This window comes from Entelurus aequoreus, linkage group LG05 (assembly GCF_033978785.1).
Source record: "Entelurus aequoreus isolate RoL-2023_Sb linkage group LG05, RoL_Eaeq_v1.1, whole genome shotgun sequence".
Classification (NCBI taxonomy): Eukaryota; Metazoa; Chordata; class Actinopteri; order Syngnathiformes; family Syngnathidae; genus Entelurus; species Entelurus aequoreus.
In genome coordinates, this window is record NC_084735.1 from 58,464,833 (window position 1) to 58,491,652 (window position 26,820).

General features: G+C 41.0%; 1 protein-coding gene across 2 annotated transcripts in view; it reads right to left on the bottom strand.

Annotated features, from left to right (window-relative positions):
• Positions 1–26,820, bottom strand: part of med13a (mediator complex subunit 13a) — a 205,552-nt gene that overhangs the window by 139,609 nt on the left and 39,123 nt on the right. For both annotated transcript variants that reach the window (XM_062048448.1, XM_062048447.1), the window contains exon 3: positions 11,499–11,667. In XM_062048448.1, the coding sequence (XP_061904432.1) occupies positions 11,499–11,667 (169 nt within the window). The remainder of the gene's footprint in view (positions 1–11,498; positions 11,668–26,820) is intronic.

Here is a 26,820-nt window from a genome sequence, read left to right on the forward strand (position 1 = left end):
ATAGCAGACCCATTCTATGTGTCATACTTGATCATTTCGCGATATTGCCATATTTTTGCTGAAAGGATTTAAGTAGAGAACATCGACGATAAAGTTCGCAACTTTTGGTCGCTGATAAAAAAAAGCCTTGCCTGTACCGGAAGTAGCGTGACGTCGCAGGTTGAAGGGATCCTCACATTTCCACATTGTTTACACCAGCAGCGAGAGCGATTCGGACCGAGAAAGCGACGATTACCCCATTAATTTGAGCGAGGATGAAAGATTTGTGGATGAGGAACGTGAGAGTGAAGGACTAGAGTGCAGTGCAGGACGTATCTTTTTTCGCTCTGACCGTAACTTAGGTACAAGGGTTCATTGGATTCCACACTTTCTCCTTTTTCTATTGTGGATCAGGGATTTGTATTTTAAACCACCTCGGATACTATATCCCCTTGAAAATGAGAGTCGAGAACGCAAAATGGACATTCACAGTGACTTTTATCTCCACGACAATACATCGGTGAAGCACTTTAGCTACGGAGCGAACGTGATAGCATCGTGCTTAAATGCAGATAGAAACCAAACAAATAAGCCCCTGACTGGAAGGATAGACAGAAGATCAACAATACTACTATCAGGAGACACCGAACCAAACCCTGGACCTGTAACTACACGGTTACTGCTGTGCCGCCTGTCGAAGTGTTACCATATTAAATTAAAACTATTGAAAAACTGTGATTGATAACCACACTTGAATACATTTTAGAGCTGAAACGATTACTCGAGTAACTCGAGTAATTCGATTACAAAATATATTCGAGGAATTTTCGCTGTGTCGAGGCGTCGTTAAGTTTTTTTTACGGCATTTTGCCTCGTTAAGGCCATGTCCACACAAACACAGATGCTTAATAAAGGCATACTTATCGCTTGTCCAAACGCAGACGCATACTTTTGTCCTTAAAAACGCAGACTTTTACAAACGCTGGCCGAAGTGTAGAGTTCCAAAACTCTACACTCAGCGGAGACTTGTGATAATGTCACGGTTGTACTCTGTCGCTTCCAAGCTCAACAACACTACCTTGCTGCCTTCAAACACACTTTAAGAGGACTTAATGTATGTTTGTCCAGGGTGTACCCCGCCTACCGCCTGAATGCAGCTGAGATAGGCTCCAGCGACCCCAAAAAGGGACAAGCGGTAGAAAATGGATGGATGGATGAACGTAAACATGCTGCTCTTTTCACTCAACATTAATAAAAAAGACACATCAAAATGGGTTTTGCGACACTCCCGCCAGCACTAATGACAGTCAGCTGTTTTGAATACGATCGCTGTCAAACCGCCAACTGATGGGACAACTTTGACTTTTTGCTCTGTGTCATAAGAAAGGTGTAACATTATCTTATGTTTTTAGTTCTTGTTTAACGACAAATCATGAAGTTAACTTACGTGTCTTGCTTCTATTTTTGGAGATGGAGCACACGTGTAAAAAGCGACCAAGCAACTAAAAAAATAGCGTCCATCTTGTAGTGTGTACTGATGTTAAAGACAATATGTACTTCATTACTCATGTACCATATCACTATATCTATAAGAAAATCTCATTTCAGTAGGCCTTTAAAGGCCTACTGAAATGAGATTTTCTTATTTAAACGGGGATAGCAGATCCATTCTATGTGTCATACTTGATCATTTCGCGATATTGCCATATTTTTGCTGAAAAGATTTAGTAGAACGTAAAAATTTCGCAACTTTTGGTCGCTGATAAAAAAGCCTTGCCTGTACCGGAAGTAGCGTGACGTCACAGGTTGAAGAGCTCCTCACATCTGCATTGTTTTCAATCATGGACGCCAGCAGCGTGAGCGATTCGGACAGAGAAAGCAACGATTACCCCATTAATTTGAGCGAGGATGAAAGATTCGTGGATGAGGAAAGTGAAAGTGAAGGATAAGGGGCAGTGGAAGCGATTCAGATAGGGAAGATGCTGTGAGAGGCGGGTGGGACCTGATATTCAGCTGGGAATGACTAAAACAGTAAATAAACACAAGACATATATATACTCTATTAGCCACAACACAACCAGGCTTAGATTTAATATGCCACAAATTAATCGCGCATAACAAACACCTCCCCCTCCCGTCCATATAACCCACCAATACAACTCAAACACCCACACAACACACTCAATCCCACAGCCCAAAGTACCGTTCACTTCCGCAAAGTTCATACAGCACATACACTACCGTTCAAAAGTTTGGGGTCACATTGAAATGTCCTTTTTTTTGAAGGAAAAGCACTGTACTTTTCAATGAAGATAACTTTAAACTAGTCTTAACTCTAAAGAAATACACTCTATACATTGCTAATGTGGTAAATGACTATTCTAGCCGCAAATGTCTGGTTTTTGGTGCAATATCTACATAGGTGTATAGAGGCCCATTTCCAGCAACTATCACTCCAGTGTTCTAATGGTACAATGTGTTTGCTCATTGGCTCAGAAGGCTAATTGATGATTAGAAAACCCTTGTGCAATCATGTTCACACATCTGAAACCAGTTTAGCTCGTTACAGAAGCTACAAAACTGACCTTCCTTTGAGCAGATTGAGTTTCTGGAGCATCACATTTGTGGGGTCAATTAAACGCTCAAAATGGAGAACTTTCATCTGAAACTCGACAGTCTATTCTTGTTCTTAGAAATGAAGGCTATTCCACAAAATTGTTTGGGTGACCCCAAACTTTTGAACGGTAGTGTATATTTCCCCAAAGTTACGTACGTGACATGCACATAGCGGCAGGCACGGACGGGCATGCGATCAAATGTTTGGAAGAAAGCTGCGTACTCACGGTAGCGCGTCTGCTATCCAACTCAAAGTCCTCCTGGTTGTGTTGCTGTAGCCAGCCGCTAATACACCGATCCCACCTACAGCTTTCTTCTTTGCTGTCTTCATTGTCCATTAAACAAATTGCAAAAGATTCACCAACACAGATGTCCAGAATACTGTGGAATTTTGCGATGAAAACAGAGCTGTTTGTATTGGGACACAATGGTGTCCCAATACTTCCGCTCAATCCGTGACGTCACGCGCAAACGTCATCATACCGAGACGTTTTCAGCCGGATATTTCCCGAGAAATTTAAAATTGCACTTTATAAGTTAACCCGGCCGTATTGGCATGTGTTGCAATGTTAAGATTTCATCATTGATATATAAACTATCAGACTGCGTGGTCGGTAGTAGTGGGTTTCAGTAGGCCTTTAAATGCTTTATAATTCCACGAGAGTTTTGCAGTGATACTCGCGCATCCATGCGCTTTATATAGGCACTTAAACATGCAAAAGTGTTTCCTTGACTCGTTAGTGTGTTCTGATTTTAGAAATAATGTACACTTCACTGCACATGTAATACATCACCATGTTGCTGAACATGTTAAAATTGTATGAGTGTTGGGTTTCAGCAGCACAGGCGTGCATTCGCTCTTTAATAATGTTCTCAGGGCTCTGTGTACGTGCAGGCAGGTTTTAAAGACAATGTACATTGAACGTCTAAAGCAGGGGTGTCCAAACTGTTTCCACTGAGGGCCGCACACGGAAAAATTAAAGCATGTGGGGGCCATTTTGATATTTTTCATTTTCAAACCATAACAAAATATATAGATGTTTTATTTATTTTACCTTTAGGGGTCCCGGGGACCATAAAGGGTCTCAGTCATTAAAATGTAAAAAATAAGTCAGATTATTATTTTTTTTAAATTATTTAACGCTTACAGTAAATCTCTATATCAACTTCAAGTTGACATAAAGTAATACAAATTAAAAAAAATGTTTTATGGCTTTTCTGTCAAAAACAACTTAGTTTTTTTTTTTATAGTAAAACTGAAATATGCAGTATTTGGTAATTAGAGCCCTAAAAGATCAATAATGCAACACACCATTGATTTTAATTCTTTCATATTTTTGAGTAAAGATAAATAAAAAATCACTAAATATATTTGGGATCCAAAAGGTGCCCCACTCATATAGTGATACATTTTTATTAGGTTTTTCTTTTACTTTCAACACTTAAATTACGAGATCAACTTCAGATATATCTGTCGATTTTGTTAGGATCCGCTGCTCGGATCACAGTTTGTTTACAGTTTAGTGTCACGTGTGTTTTGTTTCTGTTGCCATGACGGCAGATTTTGCTCATCTGCCTCTGGTTAGCGTTTCGGGACGCGCACCTGTTGCCCGAGCGCTAATCAGAGGGCTATTTAGTCTTCGCCCGGGCAGCACTCTGCCTGGCTTCCTAATTTGCTTTCACGCAACAGTTAACGACCACTTTGTTTCCTGCTAGCTTTCAGGCTATGCTATTTTGCTTGCTAGCTCCCACGCTAGTCGTTTTTGTTTTTTTCCTGTCCGATTTAGTTCCTGAATAAATCATTTTCCTACCTGCAAGCTGTGTCCGAGCCCGTCTGCATCCTTGGGAGAACACCTCGCACCACGATGCGACCAGGTCGTTACAGTAGGAAGCCAGCAAGAAGAAGTTCTCTCGCAGCGAGCATGTCGGAGGAGATGGACGAAGGTGCGTGGATGGTGTTGCGAGCGATGGAGGCGGAGACTCTCCGCTATTCCCCTTCGGAGCGCCAGGACCTGATATGGGGTCCTAACGGAAGGTTGGTCCCAATCCACTCCGTTTGGCCCGAGGACATCGCCACACCTCCGCACCACCGGACGCGTCAGCGAAGACGGAAGCCACCAAAGAGGTCTTCACTTCGCTGCCAAGACGCGCCACTCCCACAGACTCCTCCACCGGTACACAGCAAGCAACATTCAGCCCAAGATTCCCCTCCTCAGATGTTTGGCAACCCTATCGACCACTTTGCCAAACATTTCACCGATTGGGCTGTCAGTCAGCTGGAGACCCACACGGATGACGTCATCCCGCCCACTGTGGATGACGTCAGAAACGAAGATTTTTTTTTCAATTCTTCTGCTCCTTTTTGTCAGCCACCTCCTAAGGACTTTAATTCTAAGATAAAACATTATCAGGACATTTTTGTGAAATGTAAATCTAGTCAGTCCCGGTCACCTGACTTTCTAGCTCCACCCCCAGTGACTATTGCTCCGCCCACTGCACATATTTTTTCCCCCTGTGCTCCCACCCAGTCTCAAGTGGGGAGTAAGAAGAGACATTTTGGACAATTTAGAGGAGAGGATTCTGCCCTCCCCCGGACCTCCCTCCACCCACCCTTGAAGACGGTTCCAATCCGCAAGGAGCGCGTCTGGGATCCGCTTTTTGAGGGGGGGGGGCTAGTACTGGGAGCTGTGCAAGTGGGGTGGCACAACGGCGTGCTAAGCCGCAACCTCCTGCTCGGCCACCGCCACCAGTCCGACGGCCTGCTAAGCCGCAACCGCCAGCTAGGCCACAGGCACCTAAGCTAGCGCTAAGGCTAGCACCAGCTCCACCACAGGTTCCAGTACCTGCACCTCGGCTGGTTCCCGCACCAGTACCTGCTCCACGGCTGGTTCCCGCACCAGTCCCTGCTCCACGGCTGGTTCCCGCACCAGTACCTGCACCACGACTGGTTCTCGCACCAGTACCTGCACCACGACTGGTTCTCGCACCAGTACCTGCACCACGACTGGTTCTCGCACCAGTACCTGCACCACGACTGGTTCTCACACCAGTACCTGCACCACGACTGGTTCTCACACCAGTACCTGCACCACGACTGGTTCTCACACCAGTACCTGCACCACGACTGGTTCTCGCACCAGCACCTGCACCACGGCTGGTTCTCGCACCAGCACCTGCACCACGACTGGTTCTCGCACCAGCACCTGTACCACGACTGGTTCTCGCACCAGCACCGGCTGCCACGACAGCGACTCCGGCTGCCACGACGGCGACTCCGGCTGCCACGACGGCGACTCCGGCTGCCACGACGGCGACTCCGGCTGCCACGACGGCGACTCCGGCTGCCACGACGGCGACTCCGGCTGCCACGACGGCGACTCCGGCTGCCACGACAGCGACTCCGGCTGCCACGACAGCGACTCCTGCTGCCACGACAGCGACTCCTGCTGCCACGACAGCGACTCCTGCTGCCACGACAGCGACTCCTTCTGCCACGACAGCGACTCCTGCTGCCACGACAGCGACTCCTGCTGCCACGACAGCGACTCCGGCTGCCACGACAGCGACTCCGGCTGCCACGACAGCGACGTCGACTCCTCCGGCTGCCACGGCGACGTCGACACCTACCGCTTCCACGGCGACGTCTCAGCGACCTCGAGTGGTCCGGCTGCGCAAGCAGCTCTCTCAGAGGACTCAGAGGCTGCTGAACTTCTGGCGCCACTCACGCCCACCTTCTCAGCGGCCACGAATGTGGCCTTTCCGTGGTCGCCCGCCTCGGCATTCCATTCGCCGCCGCCACCTGACCCTTCCCCGGTGGATTCGGGGACACGTGGCCTGGCGACCCACCACCAAGTCCTCCCCCCGCCCGCCCTGGACTCGTGAACTATTGCTTGTTTTTTTTTGGGTTCCAGTTGTTTTTTTTGTTTTCAAGGGACATCTGGAATCTGTCCTTTTAGGGGGGGGTACTGTTAGGATCCGCTGCTCGGATCACAGTTTGTTTACAGTTTAGTGTCACGTGTGTTTTGTTTCTGTTGCCATGACGGCAGATTTTGCTCACCTGCCTCTGGTTAGCGTTTCGGGACGCGCACCTGTTGCCCGAGCGCTAATCAGAGGGCTATTTAGTCTTCGCCCGGGCAGCACTCTGCCTGGCTTCCTAATTTGCTTTCACGCAACAGTTAACGACCACTTTGTTTCCTGCTAGCTTTCAGGCTATGCTATTTTGCTTGCTAGCTCCCACGCTAGTCGTTTTTGTTTTTTTCCTGTCCGATTTAGTTCCTGAATAAATCATTTTCCTACCTGCAAGCTGTGTCCGAGCCCGTCTGCATCCTTGGGAGAACACCTCGCACCACGATGCGACCAGGTCGTTACAGATTTTATGCTGGAACAATTATTTTGTTTGTTTTATGCGCCTTTGTCAAAGAAAACTTTGATGTTTTTATATGGCTACTACACAATATATGCAATATTTACCACATAAAACATTTTAAAGTGAAATATTTGAAGTAATTGGAGCCCTGAAAATAATTCATTATAACATGGATTTTTTGTCATTATTATTTTTTGAGCACTGGCAAAAAAAGAAAAATAAAGAAAGACAAAAGAAAAAAAAACAGCCTGCATGGCAGCTTTTGTGTCAACATTGCAACTTTTTCTCGTTAGATTTCACCTCATTCCACTTTTTTTAATGTTGTTTTTTATTTTTACAATAGTATTTCCAGAATGTGTGGCGGGCCGGTAAACAATTAGCTGCGGGCCGCAAATGGCCCCCGGGCCGCACTTTGGACACCCCTGGTCTAAAGTATATAAAAATAAACATAATAGGAGGTGTAATGCTGCACCAAGTCAGATATTGCTGCTTTTTTCAGGCTTTTGATTGGACAAAATGTGCACGACAGCAGGTGTATGTGTTTGTGTGTAGACATAGACAGTTTTTAAACTACACTTGTGTGGATGGAGATTGTTTTAACCCCAAATAAGTGTTTTTTTTTAACTCTCCGTGTTCGTGTGGACATGGCCTTAGGCTGCACCAAATAATAACATAAATCCATTTAATACAGTCAAAATACAAATAAGGCAACAAGAGAAGTATTCCACACTTCTCTTTTGTAAAGTAAATTTGTACAGCCGATATGGGCATCTACATCAACTATATGATTTGCCTGAGAAGCTGGACATGACAAAAAAATATATAGGATTTTTTTAATAATTTTTTTTTAAAGCAAAAATATGATTTACTCGTTTACTCGATTAATCGATCGGGATATTCAATAAGATACTCGATTACTAAAATATTCGATAGCTGCAGCTCTAATACATTTATGGGCCGACTAGCATTTGTGTTGAACTTCGTCATTGTATGTTCTTGGTGACTATTGGTCTGACTCTGGGTGTGGGTGGAGCTAACACACCGGTGCGCAAAATTATCAATAAATGGCTGCAGCTCGTTAATGCTGTGTGCAGGCAAACGCAATGCTGTGTGCTGTTTGCTGTCCGCCATCTTCCGTGTCCACACCAACAGGTTAGGGGCCCAGGAAAGAGTTTGGGAGCCGATGGAACCGTATGTGTTTTGACAGAGATTCAAATAATTATAAACTGTATATGGCGGTATAGCTCGGTTGTAAGAGTGGCCGTGCCAGCAACTTGAGGGTTCCAGGTTCGATCCCCGCTTCCGCCATCCTAGTCACTGCCGTTGTGTCCTTGGGCAAGACACTTTACCCACCTGCTCTCAGTGCCACCCACACTGGTTTAAATGTAATTTAGATATTGGGTTTCACTATGTAAAAGCGCTTTGTGTCACTAGAGAAAAGCGCTATATAAATACAATTCACTTCACTTCAACTTTGGGAAACTACGTTTTTAGCGCATCTGCGTCCGCTTGACTTAAAAAGCACCATACTCGGTGACCCGCCCGGTGAAGATGACGACGATGCTGCGGCAGAAGACGCCAATAAATATGAAGAGGTGTATGCAGCTCTGATTCAACTATCGGACGATAAAAGTATTCAAAAATATTCATGACAGACGCTGCGGATGATGGCAGGAAGGCGCTGGACATCCTGGGAGGTTATTATGCGTGTAAGGGGAAACTACGCTTAATTAGTTTGTACACGGAATTAACATCTCTTCCAAAAAAGAATGAATGAGAGTGTCACAGATTACATCATCCGAGCAGAGAACGCTATCACAGCACTACACAATACAGGAGAGACTTTGAGTGACGGTTCGCTGACCGCAATGATATTAAAAGCCTGCCTCATGCATTTAATTCTTTCTCTGTTTACGTGACACAGAGGGATGATAAGTTAACATTTGCTGAGTTTAAAACAAAGCTGGGGAGCTTTGAGAGCACGGAAAAGTTTGGTGCTGCTGGTTTTGGAGAAGACAGCGTGATGAAAGTCAAGGAAAAAGACGATTGGAAAGAGAAACTCACCTGTTACAACTGGGGCAAGAAAGGACACAAAGCAGTAATGGTGGCATTTGTGTTAAAGTAACGCGCATAACGACGTACACTGTCAGCGGAGAAAGTGGGACAAAGTGAAGCAAGCAGTGGATGAGAACCACACGTTGGCATTCAAAGTGAACGACGCCCCGCTCAGAGGACTGGAGTTGAAGAGCCTCATGGTGGACTCGGAAGCAACAAAGCACATCATCGCACACATTGGACATTTTGTGACCTCTGACCCCAGTTTTAAGCCCCACAGCCAAATAATGGCTGGCTGCGGAACTTAGCTCTCCAATCAGCTAAACAGACTCAATAACTCCACTGTGACGTCTTGGAGAATATACTGAGCAATACAAAAAGACTGAAAAAATACACAAATAATTCCATTGTAAAGAAATAATACCAACACAGACACTCGTAAACGTGTTAGCATGTTAGCAATGGCTAACGACGCTAGCTTGATTACATTACAATAGCATGTACAAATATGCATGAAAACACTCCTACAGACATCACACATGGGACGGCTTAGTTAGTAAGAATTGGTTTAGTTGTACTGTAACATTTACAAACGCTGCTTGGAGTGATGAAAGAAACATTTATACGAGTAAAAACGCTATGGACGATTAGAAGACAGAACGGCACTTCTACTTCTGGTTCAAAGCTTTAAACAGCAGAAAACACTTGGAGGCATTCACCCAGCACCGCCTGCAGTGAGCAAACTCGTTTAAAACATGGCACCATAGCACAAACAATAACACACCATTCAAGGGTCTTTGCATGTGTTTAATGAAAACTATTTGCTCAGCAAAGTAAAATCCATAAATTAGCCGCACCACTTTATAAGCCGCAGGGCTCAAAGCTTAGGAAAAAATTAGCGGCTTATAGTCCGGAATTTACAGTTGTCTATATCGCGCAATACTAATTTGACTCCAAATATAATGATCTATTTTAAAGTTATTTTAAAATATGCAAACAATTTACAGCAATGAATTGTGGCCACCACTGCTGCTCACTGCTCCCCTCACTTCCCAGGGGGTGGAACAAGGAGATAGGTCAAATGCAGAGAGTAATTTCACCACACCTAGTGTGTGTGTGACTATCAGTGGTACTTTAACTTTATACAAGTCTCTGGCTGCATAAAGCTGACTCCACAACTCCAACGTAAGGCCTATTTGTAGCATGCTGGACACATCATCCTCCCTCTTCTGGCTTCCAATGATCATTTGCTTGTCCCACAACTTCACACATTACCGCAATTCCCCTAATGTGTGAATTATTTTTCAGTCATTCTGACATTTTATATAGTTGTTTATTACATGTGAGAGAAGCGATCGCATTCATTGAATGACACGTCTTTATCACACACATATGTAGGTTGGGTAAACCAGCGCTCCATGGTATTGACGTTTGGATTATTCAATTGAATTCAATTTTGTCTTATTTGAGAGGGACATTTTATGTTAAACATTTATCTTTGCATTGAATTGTAAACACACCTGATTCTAGCCAATTGTCCTCATAGTGTGAGTACAAACATCTTTCTCTCAGTTCTGCAATGGAGGGAAATAAATTATCGGCTGTTAAGGTGAAATATAAATAACTTCAGCTTTGGATGTCAACTGCAAATCTAGTCAATATTATTTATTTTTGGAGAAAAAACTGAGTGATAAATTTTGCCTGCTCACGGACTACCGAGCCAGCCTTGCCCCCTTTGGACTTTCACACGCTTCTCAACATACACCTTCAACACCTGCTGGCAACACTCTCATTGTAAACGCCACACATAGTCCTGCACCCAACTTGTTATTTAATTACACGCTCATCGCTATATCTACAATAAATACACCAACGGCTAAACAGCATTCCTGCCTTAGTGCCGTCTTCTTCTCCCCTGAAACGTTACAAAAATCAATGTTTGACTTTTAATACTTTTAATGACCCGCAGAAACCCTGTAAATACAGCACCTCTTTCTGGTCATCAAATATTTGTGATGCAGCATACAGCGCCAATGAGCCCTAAAATGACCTGCTGGACCAGATCGGGGCTAATCTAGACCTTTATGGTAACATCAATGTTCTATAAAGTATAATAGAATTATGATCATTCTATTATTTGCAATAACGCTTTATTGCATCTAAAACAACCTTCAGGCAAGCTCTCCAATCAGTGCACAAATAAAACCGGCAAGGTACAGGCAACAGTAAACTCTTTGAAAATAAAATAAAAGTTAATTTTGCAAATGAGCGAGTAGCAGTATTATTAACACTGTTGTTGATTAAAAATATATATTTGCGTTCATAGCTTTATTTAAGCTCAGTGTGCTCTCTGCAGCTGAACGTTAAACAAACAGAGCTGATCAAAGTGTGGGTCGAGCCTTGCACAACACTCTGAGTAGCATCAGACCACATTGCAGCCGAAACAAAAGTAGAAGAAAAGGAGCAGCGTGCTAACACCAACCTCTTGTTGATGGGCTTCTCTTCCTTCTCGTAGGGTTTGACAAACCACTTGCCGATGCGCACAAAGCTGCGATTCATAAGGCAGCGCTCCAGCAGGTTGTGGATGGCTTTGAACAGCAGCGTGCGACACTCATAGGAAAGGCCGTTCTCCCACAGTCCGTCATCCTCAGCTGAAGAAAAAAGAAATATGCAAACAGTGAGGAGGTGGAGGGATTTTCTTTCTTTTTGGAGCCATTGAGAGAAACCCTTCATGTATTTAAAGAACAAATGACTTTCAGATTCAACAGAATAGCCGATAGCACATGAGCAGCAAGAAGCTCAAAGTAGGAGATCACTACTTTCACTTTAGTTACTGCACATTAATATAATCAATTACATGACATGGAAACACTGTGTTTACAAAGCTATTGTCAAAACAGCTCATGTAAAGCAGGGGTGTCAAACTCGCCACATCGCAGTAAGAGCTGCTTTCAGAGGGCCACTTTTAAAAAATGTATTTACATTATGCATGCGGGTAATAACCTGTGATTAATCATGATTATTCGCAATGTATATGCATTTGATTATTCGATATGTATATGTATAACTGGTTTTAAAAATCATAAATAAAGGTGAAGAGCAGATATTTAACTATTTGTTTTTCCATCCTTCCATCTTCAACCGCTTATCCGGAATCGGGTCGCAGGGACAACAGCTCCAGCAGAGACCCCCAGACTTCCCTCTCCAGAGAAACATTAGCGACTTCCTCCTGGGGAATTCCGAAGCGTTGCCAGGCCAGAGAGGAGATGTAATCCCCCCATCTGGTCCTTGGCCTGCCGCGGGGTCTCCTCCCAGTGAGACGTGCAACGAGGACCTCCCTAGTGAGACGCTCGTGAGGCATCCGCACAAGATGCCCGAACCACCTAAGCTGGCTCCTTTCCAAGCAAAGGAGCAGCGGCTCTACTCCGAGTCTCTCTCGGGTGACTGAACTTCTCACCCTATCTCTAAGGGAGATGCCAGCCACCCTTCTGAGGAAACTCATTTCGGCCGCTTGTATCCGCAATTGTATTATTTCAGTCATTACCCACACTTCATAACTATTTGTTTTTATCTCACAAAAATAGTTTTGCAATGCAGTATATAATATTATAATTGGCATGATCAGATAATATCAAAGTTTAAAATATGCATTTTTTTTCTGTCAAAATTGAAAGAACGAATGCATTTAGTAAAAAAAATACAAAACAATAATAAGTATTTTATTGAAAACCTTTTTTTCAGGCTTTCGCGGGCCACATAAAATGATGTGGCGGGCCAGAACTGGCCCCCTGGCCTTAAGTTTGACGTCCCTGATGTAATAATATGCTTTGCTTTAGTGCGTGTGACTGCAGTCTAGGAATGTAACGATAAACAGTATTAATGATAACCATGGTAAAACTCTCGACAGTTAGTATTAATGTTTTGAATTAAAATGATTAAAACAATGTGACTACTAACTGCACTTTAATAAACTCACAGACTTACTGGGGCCAGCTTGCTAGCTTAAATGCTAACATGAAAACAAGACACATTACAGTCTTTCATTATTAGAAGAAACAACATATAAACACATTGCTGTCTAAACAACTAAGCTATTCAATTGTGCACAGTACTTTTACCCCGTTCTGGTGTAAATGATTCTACCACCCTTAGCTTCTTTTTAGCCGGAGTCTGTTGGTTTTAAGGTCTTGTTCGCCTCGTAAAGAGTTGCATTTTCTGCACTCGATAGGAGGCTGCAATTTCAGATGCAGCAATAAGTTTGTTGTGCTGCTGCCCTTTTCAAACAAACTTTGCAGCGTGCAGTCTTTGTTCCACGTCTGTTGCGGCAAAACCAAACTACTGACAACACTTTTTTGGGGGGGGAACAAACGCCTCGTGCTCGTTAGAATAGGCATTAGCCATGTTTTGCTAGGTGTGTGTATATGCTATCTAAACTATGCAAAGGAAGTAAGGGGTCGGCGGAAGCTACGAAAGATCCTGGGGGGGAGGGCGAAAAATAATAGGATAATTTTTATTTTATTTAATTTTTTAAATCGGCCGCGACAAAAAACTTGAATTTATCGATGGGAGTCGATATTGCCCTGGCCTATGATGTCATTTTGGCACCGCCCCGGCCACGACCCCACTACACATCAGAACTCGCCCAATACTCCCACAAATTAATTGCATGTGTGTTAGTGGTGCAACGGATCAACATTAAACCGTGATCTGTTCGGATCAAATTATTGACCCGTAGTTTGATATATGAGAAAAAAAAAAGTAGTTTGCACATTCAGTCCACACACAGCGTGGTCATGGCGAGCGGATTAACGGAGGAGCAGTAACGCCCCGCGCCATTTAATCGGTGTGTTTATAGGTGCAGAGTCGGTTCTGCAAAACGAGGGTTTTAAACAACATGCTGAAAGTGCTTGAGCCACGTTACGACATCCCGTCGCGCACCCACTTCAGCGATAAGATTGTGCCAGATCTTTATGAGCAGGAGAAGAAAAAAGTTGTGGATGAACTATCCCGAGCATCATCTGTTGCGCTCACAACAGACTGGTGGACGTCCAGGGGAACTATGTGACGATAAGTGCTCAGTTCATCACAGCAGACTGGGGAATGAGAAGACATGCCCCCTCTACGAGAGTCATCTTGCGCAGGCACTGACACAAGCAATGGCGGAATGGAAGATAAAGAGGCCCAGTACTAATATCCCAGTCACAACTGATAATGCCAAAAATCAAATAAATGCAGTGAATGTGGCAGGACTGGTACCACAGACAGGTGCTTTGCACATGTAGTGAATTTGGCATCACAGAAGGGAATCTCAGTCAATAGGATGGAGCGCCTCCTTGGGAGGATCAGGAAGGTGGTTTCCTACTTCCACCGAAGCTGCTCATGTGCTTAAGACAAAGCAATAAATGCTAAAGCTGCCTACTCATAAGCTCATACATGATGTCCCAACAAGGTGGAACTCCACTTATGATATGTTGGAGCAGTTATATACTCTGCATTGACCCACAAGACCCTGAAGAAAAATGTCAAAGACATCATCACCATGTCTGATAATGATGTGAGAGTGGCAGAGGAGGTCCTCCAGGTGCTTAAAACCCTCAAAAGTGTTACATCTCTACTGAGCACTGAAACTTCACCATCTGTGTCAATGATCCAGCCACTGAAAACAAGGATTCTACAATCCATGGCTCCGAGTGTGGAAGACAGCAGCATCACTCCAGATGTCAGGCTTTATTTCACTACCTATGTTTCAAGGAAGATGTTGTGCCTTCTTATGTTGCACTTTAAGTTGTTTTTTTTATTAATGGTCATTGGTCCAAGTTTAAAGAATGGAGAAATGCCTTTTTATGTTGCACTGTTTTTCATTAATTATGTTAAAAAGAAGATATTATGCCTTGTGCACTTTAAGTTGATTTTATATATTTCAATTTAATAATTCAAAAGTGTTACTAAACAAAAATACAAAACTTCTGTTTATTTTTTCTTGTCTTTTTTTTTTTGCTGATCCGAAAAATTATCCGATCCGTGACTCTGATCCGAGAAACGATCCGAACCGTGAGTTGATCCGTTGCACCCCTAATATGTGTGGGAAACAATGGACTGTAAACAAGTTCTTTGAATTGACATAGTTTTACTTCTTGTAGTGACGCTTTATTCAAACTCACTAACGGGTAATACGTCCCAAAATGCTGAAGGTGTGAAGTCTGCAGGTAAGTAATAATGAGGATGTGATTTGTTTTTTTTGCAGCACATACTGTAAATGTTGATGTAAATGTTTCATCGTGCTATCATTGCACTTTCATAAACACCAGGGTTTCGGATTTGACATTTTGCACAGCACAGGCAGCAGTGCCGGCTGTCCAATCTTATTGGGCTTCAAAAAGCCTTAACAGCCTGAGATTTGGCATTATATTATTCAGTAATGTGCAAGAAGCAGCATAACCTACCACATATTTACAGTATGACTTGCACATTTGATGAAAGTAATTGAACTGTGAGATAAAATTGTAATGTATTAACATAGCAGAAGAACACTGAACAAAACAGCCATAGTCCAACTGTTGACAATGACTGTATCACAGAGCTGTTCAACTGCAGAATGAAAAGGGCCACAGTTTCAAGAGCCCAAAGGCTCAGGGGCTGGACATTGAAATGTGGATGTTTTGTCAGAAAGTTCCTCCACATGCAGTGTTTCCCACACATTCATTTATTTGTGGCGGCCCGCCACGAAAGAATTACGTCTGCCACAAATAAAACATTTTTTTTTTTTTTTTGTCCTTTCCAGCTTCTCAGGCAAATCATATAGTTGATGTAGATGCCCATATGGGCTGTTCAGATTTACTTTACAAAAGAGAAGTGTAGGAAACTTCTCTTGTTGCCTTATTTGTATTTGACCACTACTGTTTTCTGTTTATTTGTTACTGACTGTGGCAGGACACCTCTGCCTCTGTTTCACTTTATGTTGCTGGTAAATAATATGGTTGTAGTAGTAGGCTAAAGTTAAATTATTTAGTATGCACTAATTAAAGGGGCAGAGCTTTAAGAGACATTTTAGCTTTTATATTTTATAAGATATATTTTTTGTAAGAACCACAATTAATAAATATATTTCAGTGAATAACTTATTGTTCAAATCTGTATATAAATATGTACATAAAGTGTTGTAATTATATTGTAAAATGGATGGATGGACGTTTAAAACAAAACTGTTATTATTAATTAGTAAGTATACATTTTTTGAGCCTTTTTAGAGAAAATCACATCATTGTAGTAAATTATGCAAATTACTCGATGATGTCATGGTAACCACGCACATAGCCACCCCCCCACCGCCACAGGTATCTTGGCAGTTTATGGGAAACACTGGCATGTTATATTTTTTTTGAGACTGCGTTTACTTAATTGCCAAGTAAACACATCGGCTTTCACACTGCACTGTCAATAAATTCATTATGCTGCCCTCACTACTCGTTTCCGGCGAGTAAAAAGCATGAAGAAACAGAAGCTCTAGAAGTTTTGTTGAGGATTGATGTTCCTTTTTTTGCATTTTTTTTCCTTCCTCATGTTTATTTATTTACACTTCTTCCTTTATTTAGGTTTGTAAGACTAAAAAATATAAACATAAAATAAACATCACAAAAGCATGTGTATTCTACATAAATAAAATAGAAGGTTAAGTGTTACACAATAAACTACAAATGTTTACACATACAGAAATGACACAACATTCACACACCAAACATTGCACACACTATGTGACTTCCATCCATCCATTCATCCATTTTCTACCGCTTGTCCCTTTCGGGGTAGCGGGAGGTGCTGGAGCCTATCTCAGCTGCATTCGGGCGGAAGGCGGGGTACGCCCTGGACAAGTCGCCACCTCATCGCAGGGCCAACACAGATAGACAGACAACATTCACACTCACATTCACACACTAGGGCCAATTTAGTGTTGCCAATCAACCTATCCCCAGGTGCATGTTTTTGGAGGTGGGAGGAAGTCGGAGTACCCGGAGGGAACCCAAGCAGTCACGGGGAGAACATGCAAACTCCACACAGAAAGATCCCAAGAACAACAATGAAAACAATGACTCGAGCACTTGCTCGGGGTAGAACATTCATTCAATTTGTTGTCCAGTTGCTGTCAAAAGTCAGATATTTGCAATTTATTTGTTTTTTTTTTCAGGGTTGAATGAGTAGTCTTCTTCTAGTAACCCACTACTGCTTCGTTGTGACACATATGCAGTGCTGTTGCCCCCTGCTGGGTGGCGAGAGTACTGCCTATTTGGGCGATGTTCGGCAGGCCAAATGAAAAGCTTTGGCAGGCCAAATGTGGCCCGCGAGCTGCCAGTTGAATAGTACTGGCATAGCTACCCTTAGACAAAAACCAACATTACCATGAATACAAAAGGCATCACAAAGTCAGGAATTTCAATACAAAACAAACCGAATATCTTCCTGTACGATATCTAATTACAAATGTTTGGCCGAATTTCATGATGAAGCTTAAATGTTGGGATTTCTACCATTGTTGCTGCTTGTCTTGATCAATGTGTGCGTCGCTTAAAAGGTCCGCCAGAAAACAATGACTCGAGCACTTGCTCGGGGCAGGACATTCATACTTTGTTGTCCAGTCATTGCTATTTATTTAGATTTTTTTCAGGGTTAAATGAGTAGTCTTCTTCTACTCACCCCTCGCTGTTTCCCCCTGCGGGATGGCGGGAGTACTGCATCATGATCAATCCTAGTTTTAATGGTTTCATTAAGCCTATTTGGCAATGTTCGGTGCACAGAAAAAAGCACAATCAACTTGAATCAAAATTTGTTTTTTTAACAAAAATATATCAAATGTACATGAATCAATATTGTTAGAAAATCAAAAAGAATGCCTGTGAATTTCTCATCCATCAGGTCGTTAAATTGTTCAAAACTGCACTGTTCAGACGGTCTTAGAAGCTTAAATGCTGTTACCCGTCAGGCAATGCTACTTTTTTGGGAAAAGCAGCATGAGCATCAGTTTTTTCAAGAAATAAAATACGACAGAAGTACAATTCTGTACAGGCGAGCTTCCAATTAGGGAGACATGCCTGATTAATTTGAAGGAATGAGCTCATTCATCAGGCTCACAGACAAAGCCAGGAATTAACAAAACTAGTATTTTTAGTCAATGGAAAAGTGTAACTCTAAAGAAATGTAACGATAAACGATGATAACCACGGTAAAATCCTGATGGTTACTATTAACGCTTTGTATCAAAATGATCAAAAGACCGTGATTGATATACGTACTTTGACAAACTTAAGAACCAGATAAAAATAGCTTGCTAACTACTCTCTGAATACTAGCATGAATACCAAACAAATTGCTGTCTTTCCCCATTAAGAAACAACATATACATGTTACAGGTTATATATCTTTTATTATTGAATGTATCAAATGTGATGAATATTTAATGGACCACAATGGAAACAAGCCTTTTGGCTTTTTGTGCCATCCATTTGCCTTTTTAAAGCATTAAATTAATTAAATTATTTAAGATGTCAATAAACTTTTCAAAATACAAAAATAAAAAACTTGGTTAAAACACACTTTACAATACTGTGATAATAATTATAACCATGAGAATTTTGGCCGTAATATGAAATGTTTATAGTTACATTGCTAGTGTAGGTACAATAAAAAAAATATTATTAATTATAAAAATATTATACATTTTATACTTTTTTATTTCAATACTTGTTGGGAAAGTTGAACTTGATCTAATGAAGGTGTTTATATGTCATTTAAAAAGCTGAGTTCATGGAATAATAGTGTTTTAGTGCATGTAAACAGTGATTATTGAGACAAGATGTATTGGGCCAGCTGATGGCTGTCCTTTTATGTTGCTATCTCCCGTGTAGCAGGCACAGAGGAGCTGACCTTTTAGAAAAGCTCTTAAGCGAATGCTCAGTATTCCTCACAAGAACACTGACATCTATTGTATCTCATGCAGCTTAATTATTACACTGTGCAGCCCCAATTATTGATCAATAATCACAAAATAGTAAACATGAAGTGTATCCATTATTAAGAAATGTGATAAAAGCCTTAATTTTCCAGAGGGGGTCTAAGTTTGTTTATGAACAGTAAAAGTGCAGCAATGATTAAACAGCGAGATGAAGGCTTTGTGATTTACTGTGCAGCTTAGGTATCTACCAAGCCAAGCCACAAGGTTTCTACTGGCTTCCATTTGCTCCTTTTCTGCAAGGGGAGAGAAAGCGCAGCACTGCTCTGCAAAGTTCCCATTACTAATTAATTAATATTTCTTGAGCAAAGAAGGGATCGAGAGATAGAGATGGGAGAGACGACAGCCCTGGGCCAGCGCCGCACGCATGGCCGAGTCGCGGCGCTATGTCAGTCAAAGGAGATCCATCAGAGAGTGTGAGAGGGGATGAAAATATGGAAAAGCAGAGGGTGGTTCACAAGCAGGAAATTATCCCAGAAAATTGATCCCTGAGCACAAAAGCAAATGTCCGCCTCCAATGTTTCCTTCTTAGAGCAGGACTGGATTTATCTAATCATCATTCTCCTCTAATACATTCAATTAAAGGAAACATGACAAGGTATCCTCTGGCAAGAGTTCATCACCGACTAATTACTGATAGGCAGCCAATTCTTCTTCTTCAAGGTGATACCATGAAGAAAATGTAGTGTTGAATTACATATATCGTTGGTTCATGAAATATCGAGCTTGAAATAATAGCTTAAAGGAAGTACAGTACATGCACAACATGCAAAAGTTTTTGTAACTAATTATTCAACTGTCAGATTGTTATCATATATACACTCAGTGTTAAAGTGCAAGTACAGAGAATCAAATACAAATAAGTAAATGTAAGAGATGTCAAAGATTCTGCCTTTTAGGCTCTAGAGTGTTTTCTATTCGGGCTCTCGTACCTCGGGAATGCCCCACTGTCAATAGTTAGAGATGCTACCTCATGATCCGTCTAAAAACTAATTTAAATACTTAATAGTAATTCAATTTGATTAAATATTTGCACACTCTTAATAATAAAAAATAGTGAAGTGAATTACATTTATATAGCGCTTTTTCTCAAGTGACTCAAAGCGCTTTACATTGTGAAACCCAATATCTAAGTTACATTTAAACCAGTGTGGGTGGCACTGGGAGCAGGTGGGTAAAGTGTCTTGCCCAAGGACACAACGGCAGTGACTAGGATAGCGGAAGCGGGGATCGAACCTGCAACCCTCAAGTTGCTGGCAAGGCCGCTCTACCAACCGAGCTATACCGTCCACCATAGAAAATAAAAAACATGTGGTTAGCACATCAGCCTCAGTCTACAGATAATGGCAGAGGACGCGTAATAACAGAGGTGTCACGATCGGCCTTGACCGCAGTATGACCACAACATAGAGAAGTAAAAACAAAAAAATATAACAAAGGAGTGAAGAAAAACAACTCCGAAAGCTCACAAAAGGTGTGAAGAAACGTAAATTGCACACAAAATGTGTAAAGAGGAACAAGACTACAACACTACAAGGCAGCGCCGGTGCAGAGCCACAAAAGCAAGGAGCGTGAGTGGAGCCACAGCAAAGGCGATGAAGACGACTGGAAAGGTGAAGCATCAGGGATCAAATGGTTGAAGGGGCGGTATAGCTCGGTTGGTAGAGCGGCCGTGCCAGCAACTTGAGGGTTGCAGGTTCGATCCCCGCTTCCGCCATCCTAGTCACTGCCGTTGTGTCCTTGGGCAAGACACTTTACCCACCTGCTCCCAGTGCCACCCACACTGGTTTGAATGTAACTTAGATATTGGGTTTCACTATGTAAAGCGCTTTGAGTCACTTGAGAAAAAGCGCTATATAAATGTAATTCACTTCACTTGAACAGGTAGTGTTGAGTATTCATGTGCGAAACTGCTGTTTATAATCACTGACCACTTTGCATTTATGGTCAGAGAAAACACAGTCATCAGATAACTATTTCATTGTGTACACTGCCCATTGCTTTACTTTGAAATGAAATACGCAAGTACAATAACTTCTGTCATAGAATGCAATAAAATTAATACTTGCACCTTTAGGGTTTCTGCAGGTATCATCAAATCTAATTGTATGTTTTTTTAATGCAACTTAAAACAAATTTAATGCCCATGTCCTTCTGCAGATATTTAATATATATAGTCAAAAACTGGCAAGTACTGTATATGTAATTTGCCTAACTATATATAGTTTTATTTATATATATAGTTTTATTTATATATATATATATATATATATATATATATATATATATATATATATATATATATATATATATATATATATATATATATATATATATATATATGATATTATATACATATATGTGTATATATATATAACTATAAATATGTCTGTATATACACACATATATATATGTATATATATATATATATATATATATATATATATATATATATATATATATATATATATATATATATATATATATATATATATATGTGTGTGTATATATATAACTATATATATGTGTATATATAACTATATATATGTCTGTATATATATATATATATAACTATATATATGTGTATATATATAACTATATATATGTCTGTATATATATATATATATATATATATATATATATATATATATATATATATATATATATATATATATATATATATAACTATATATATGTGTATATATATATAACTATATATATGTCTGTATGTATATATATATATATATATATATATATATATATATATATATATATATATATATATATATATATATATATATATATATATATATATATATATATATATATATATATATATAAATGATAAATGGGTTATACTTGTATAGCGCTTTTCTACCTTCAAGGTACTCAAAGCGCTTTGACAGTATTTCCACATTCACCCATTCACACACACATTCACACACTGATGGCGGGAGCTGCCATGCAAGGCGCTAACCAGCAGCCATCAGGAGCAAGGGTGAAGTGTCTTGCCCAAGGACACAACGGACGTGACTAAGATGGTAGAAGGTGGGGATTGAACCCCAGTAACCAGCAACCCTCCGATTGCTGGCACGGCCACTCTACCAACTTCGTCATATATATATATGTGTATATATATAACTATATATATGTCTGTATATATATATATATATATATATATATATATATATATATATATATATATATATATATATATATATATATATATATATATATATATATATATATATATATATATATATATATATATATATATATATATAAATAAAATGGATTAGATTTATATAGCGGTTTTCTAGACACTAAAAGCGCTTCACAGAGAAGTGAGAACCCATCATTTGTTTTTCTCTCCATGTTGCCCCCGAGTAAAAATAATTGCTCAGGCCTGCTCTATTGAATTAGAATTGGCTCTCAAAACTGTTTGATCTAAGAATTAGTTTTTATTTATTTATATGTCTGTAGTGGTAGTTTTTGGTCACGATAAATACATTTGGTACTGTTAACTGCTGCCTGCCTTTAATTGATTAGGGAATAGCATGTGTGATTACACCGCATTGTTGCCCATGGAGCAAAATTTGGGTGTCTTTTTGCACACCCTGCAGAACGCCTCTCTGGGTTTACAATCGACTGGCTTTAACTAGGTTTTGAAAAGTTAGCCAGCCAGTCACTTTTGCTAAAATTTGTATTTCGCCAACATGTATTTCTTTTCGCGCTCTAATCACAGTCCTAACAAGTTCACAGAATGTAGCATTCCAAGCATCCGGTGTATTGGCCGTAGACAATACCCAATTAAAAGGTCCCACCTGTCAATCATCACACTGTACTTCCAATCAAAAGTATTAAATGTTGAAATAATCAATATAAATTGTGAAGAATGTTTTTTTTTCATCAATTGTTTGTGTAACGGAGGCCAGAGTGTGGCTGGGCCATGTGTACGTTGTTAAACCGCACTCCCTGACAACCTTAAGAACAGTGCTGGATATATATATATTTTTAATAATAATTTATTGGAATAAATAACAATCTCACTTTGGGTGTGAATTGATTTTTAAGCACCCCTATTATTAGGCAAAGTATTATTATATAACATATTTCGTCTGCCAATAAAATACATTGTGTATAGCTATTTATTTATTGTATTTAATTTGAAAAATAAAATTAGGTGTAAGTCTGTAGGAGTGTATTAGTTCTTCTTAAGCACATTCAACAATGCCATGATAGTAATGTTAACCGTAATCATTTTGGTTACAATAACTGTGATGTAAAATGTTAAATCCCTATTTCGAAATAAGAGTCTCCACATCAGCATACACGTTTAATTAATCGGTAGCGCCAAATCTATTCATGCAAATCAGCATCTGGAATGGATTACTAACAAAAACCAAGGTACACTGTACTCAAAATAAGCCAACCCATGTGTAATAAAGACATATGCTTTACGGTAATTAATACAATACTGCAGTACAAAGTGAGCATCAAACATGAGAAGGACAGACATGTTAAATGCAAACCTCTTGTATTCTTCATCGCAGTCTTTTGTCTCTTGTTTTCCAAATACCTTGTGCTACAGATTATTTGAAAAATACCTGACAATCCAGTGCCCATGAGGGAATCCACACCTTCTCATTCCATTGACAAAAATCTACCAGCAGTACAGTGTGGGTTGTTAACTGTAGGAGCTGTGGCCTTGTGGCTAAGTAGTATGTAATGAGAGGTTCGGGGAAACAGCTCAGAGCGACATCAATGCAGAGCTGCTAGTTAGATCCATGTGAAGCTCCAGTCAGACTCTGTGTCTGCACTGCAAAGACACAGAGTCCAGGAGAGATTTCAAAGTTATTGCAAGCACATTTATGCTCTTCTAATAAAATCTCTTGCATGGCTAGCGCAATAAGCTAAAAATGCAACCGACAGTTCAGTTTGTTGTATGTGTCAGTAAGCACATGTAGCGTTCATCCGTCCGGAATATATTATTAGGATGTATAATGTGTAGGGATGGTTATTGTTAAAGGCCTACTGAAACCCACCACTACCGACCACGCAGTCTGATAGTTTATATATCAATGATGAAATCTTAACATTGTAACACATGCCAATACGGCCGGGTTAACTTATAAAGTGCAATTTTAAATTTCCCGCTAAACTTCCGGTTGAAAACACCTTTGGATATGACGTATGTGCGTGACGTAGCCAGTGAAACAGGAGTATCGGTAGCCCATTGAAGCCAATACAAAAAGCTCTGTTTTCATTTCATAATTCCACAGTATTCTGGACATCTATGTTGGTGAATCTTTTGCAATTTGTTTAATGAACAATGGAGACTGCAAAGAAGAAAGTTGTAGGTGGGATCGGTGTATTAGCGGCTGGCTGTAGCTACACAACAAGGAGGACTTACTTGGATAGCAGACGCGCCATCCAAGATGGCGGCGCTTCAAGGCAGCGGCTTCTTGCGAGCGCTCTTGGAAGTGTAGACCGATTTGGCAAAAATACCCCTCAATTCAGTCAATTTCATGGCTGGCTCACAGCGTGTTCACTCCGTGATCACTTACGACCGACTTACGATTCTGGATGTGGAGAGATCGGGCCATTTTGGGCTGAAAGATGCGTGTACGGTGGACCTACTCGCTAGCTTGGGAATTCTTCGCGAGCTACATCCAGCAGTGGCCTTTGAAGCAGCGGCGTTCACTACCAGCGGAGACCGTCAACGAAAGAGACGTAAGCGATGCGCTCGGAAGCAGAAGCGGGGGTGTCGGGAGGGGCTAACAACAAAGCTAAATGCGTTGTTGTTAGCGGGGCTAACGAAAAAGCTAAATGCTAATCCACAAAGAAGCGCTAATAAGGAGTCTGTTAAGCTAGAACTAGCCAGCGCCAGGCTGGATAATCCCTGCACACATAGCAATTCTCTTAGAATAATATACAACTCACATAATGTTTTTTCTGCGTCAGAGGTGGACATGCATTTTACTGAGGTGGCAAACAATCTAAAAATTCCTGTCATATATGGTCGAAATTATTTAAAGTGCACTACGCATAATAAACGTAACATTATTAATATTGCTACTACGGATACTTTCAACAAAAACTCCTCAAAACAGCCCACTACCTATAATATGGGCTTTTTAAATATAAGGTCATTGTCTTCCAAAACGTTATTAGTTAATGAAGTCATCAGAGACAACAATCTTGACGTCGTTGGTCTAGCCGAGACCTGGCTCAAACCAGACGAATCTTTTGCGCTGGGTGAGGCGTCTCCTCCTGGCTATACGGGAACGCATATTGCCCGTCCCATTAAAAGGGGTGGGGGTGTTGCACTAATATACAACAAAAACTTTAGCCTTACCTCGGACATAAATAATAAATATAACTCGTTTGAGGTGCTTACTGTGAAGTTTGTCACACCCCTGCCTCTGCACCTGGCTGTCATCTACCGCCCCCCAGGGCCCTATTCGGACTTTATCAATGAATTTTCAGAGTTCGTTGCTGATCTAGTGACGCACGCCGACAATATAATCATAATGGGAGACTTTAACATCCATATGAATACCCCATCGGACCCTCCATGCGTGGCGCTCCAGACTATAATTGATAGCTGTGGTCTTACACAAATAATAAATGAACCCACGCATCGCAACGGTAATACGATAGATCTAGTGCTTGTCAGGGGTGTCACCACCTCTAAAGTTACGATACTCCTGTACACTAAAGTAATGTCCGATCATTACCTTATAAAATTCGAAGTTCTGACTCATTGTCAACAAACTAATAATAATAATAATAATAACTACTATAGCAGCCGCAACATTAATGCTGCCACAACGACGACTCTTACTGACCTACTGCCTTCGGTAATGGCACCATTCCCAAATTATGTGGGCTCTATTGACAACCTCACTAACAGCTTTAACGACGCCCTGCGCGACACCATTGATAGCGTAGCACCGCTAAAGCTAAAAAGGGCCCCTAAAAGGCGTACCCCATGGTTTACAGAAGAAACTAAAGCCCAGAAATTATCATGTAGAAAGCTGGAGCGCAAATGGCGTGCGACTAAACTTGAGGTTTTCCATCAAGCATGGAGTGATAGTTTAATAACTTATAAACGCATGCTTACCTCAGCTAAAGCTAAATATTACTCAAATCTCATCCACCTCAACAAAAATGATCCTAAATTTTTGTTTAGTACAGTAGCATCGCTAACCCAACAAGGGACTCCTCCCAGTAGCTCCAACCACTCAGCAGATGACTTTATGAATTTCTTTAATAAGAAAATTGAAGTCATTAGAAAAGAGATTAAAGACAATGCATCCCAGCTACAACTGGGTTCTATTAACACAAATACGACTGTATATACGACGGATACCGCCCTCCAAAATAGTTTCTCTCTCTTTGATGAAATAACATTGGAGGAATTGTTAAAATGTGTAAATGGGACAAAACAAACAACATGTTTACTTGACCCAATTCCTGGGAAACTTATCAAGGAGCTTTTTGTTTTATTAGGTCCATCAGTGTTAAATATTATAAACTTATCACTTTCCTCTGGTACTGTTCCCCTAGCATTCAAAAAAGCGGTTATTCATCCTCTACTCAAAAGACCTAACCTCGATCCTGACCTCATGGTAAACTACCGGCCGGTGTCCCACCTTCCGTTTATCTCGAAAATTCTCAAAAAAATTGTCGCACAGCAGCTAAATGAACACTTAGCGTCTAACAATCTCTGTGAACCTTTTCAATCCGGTTTCAGGGCAAATCACTCTACGGAGACAGCCCTCGCAAAAATGACTAATGA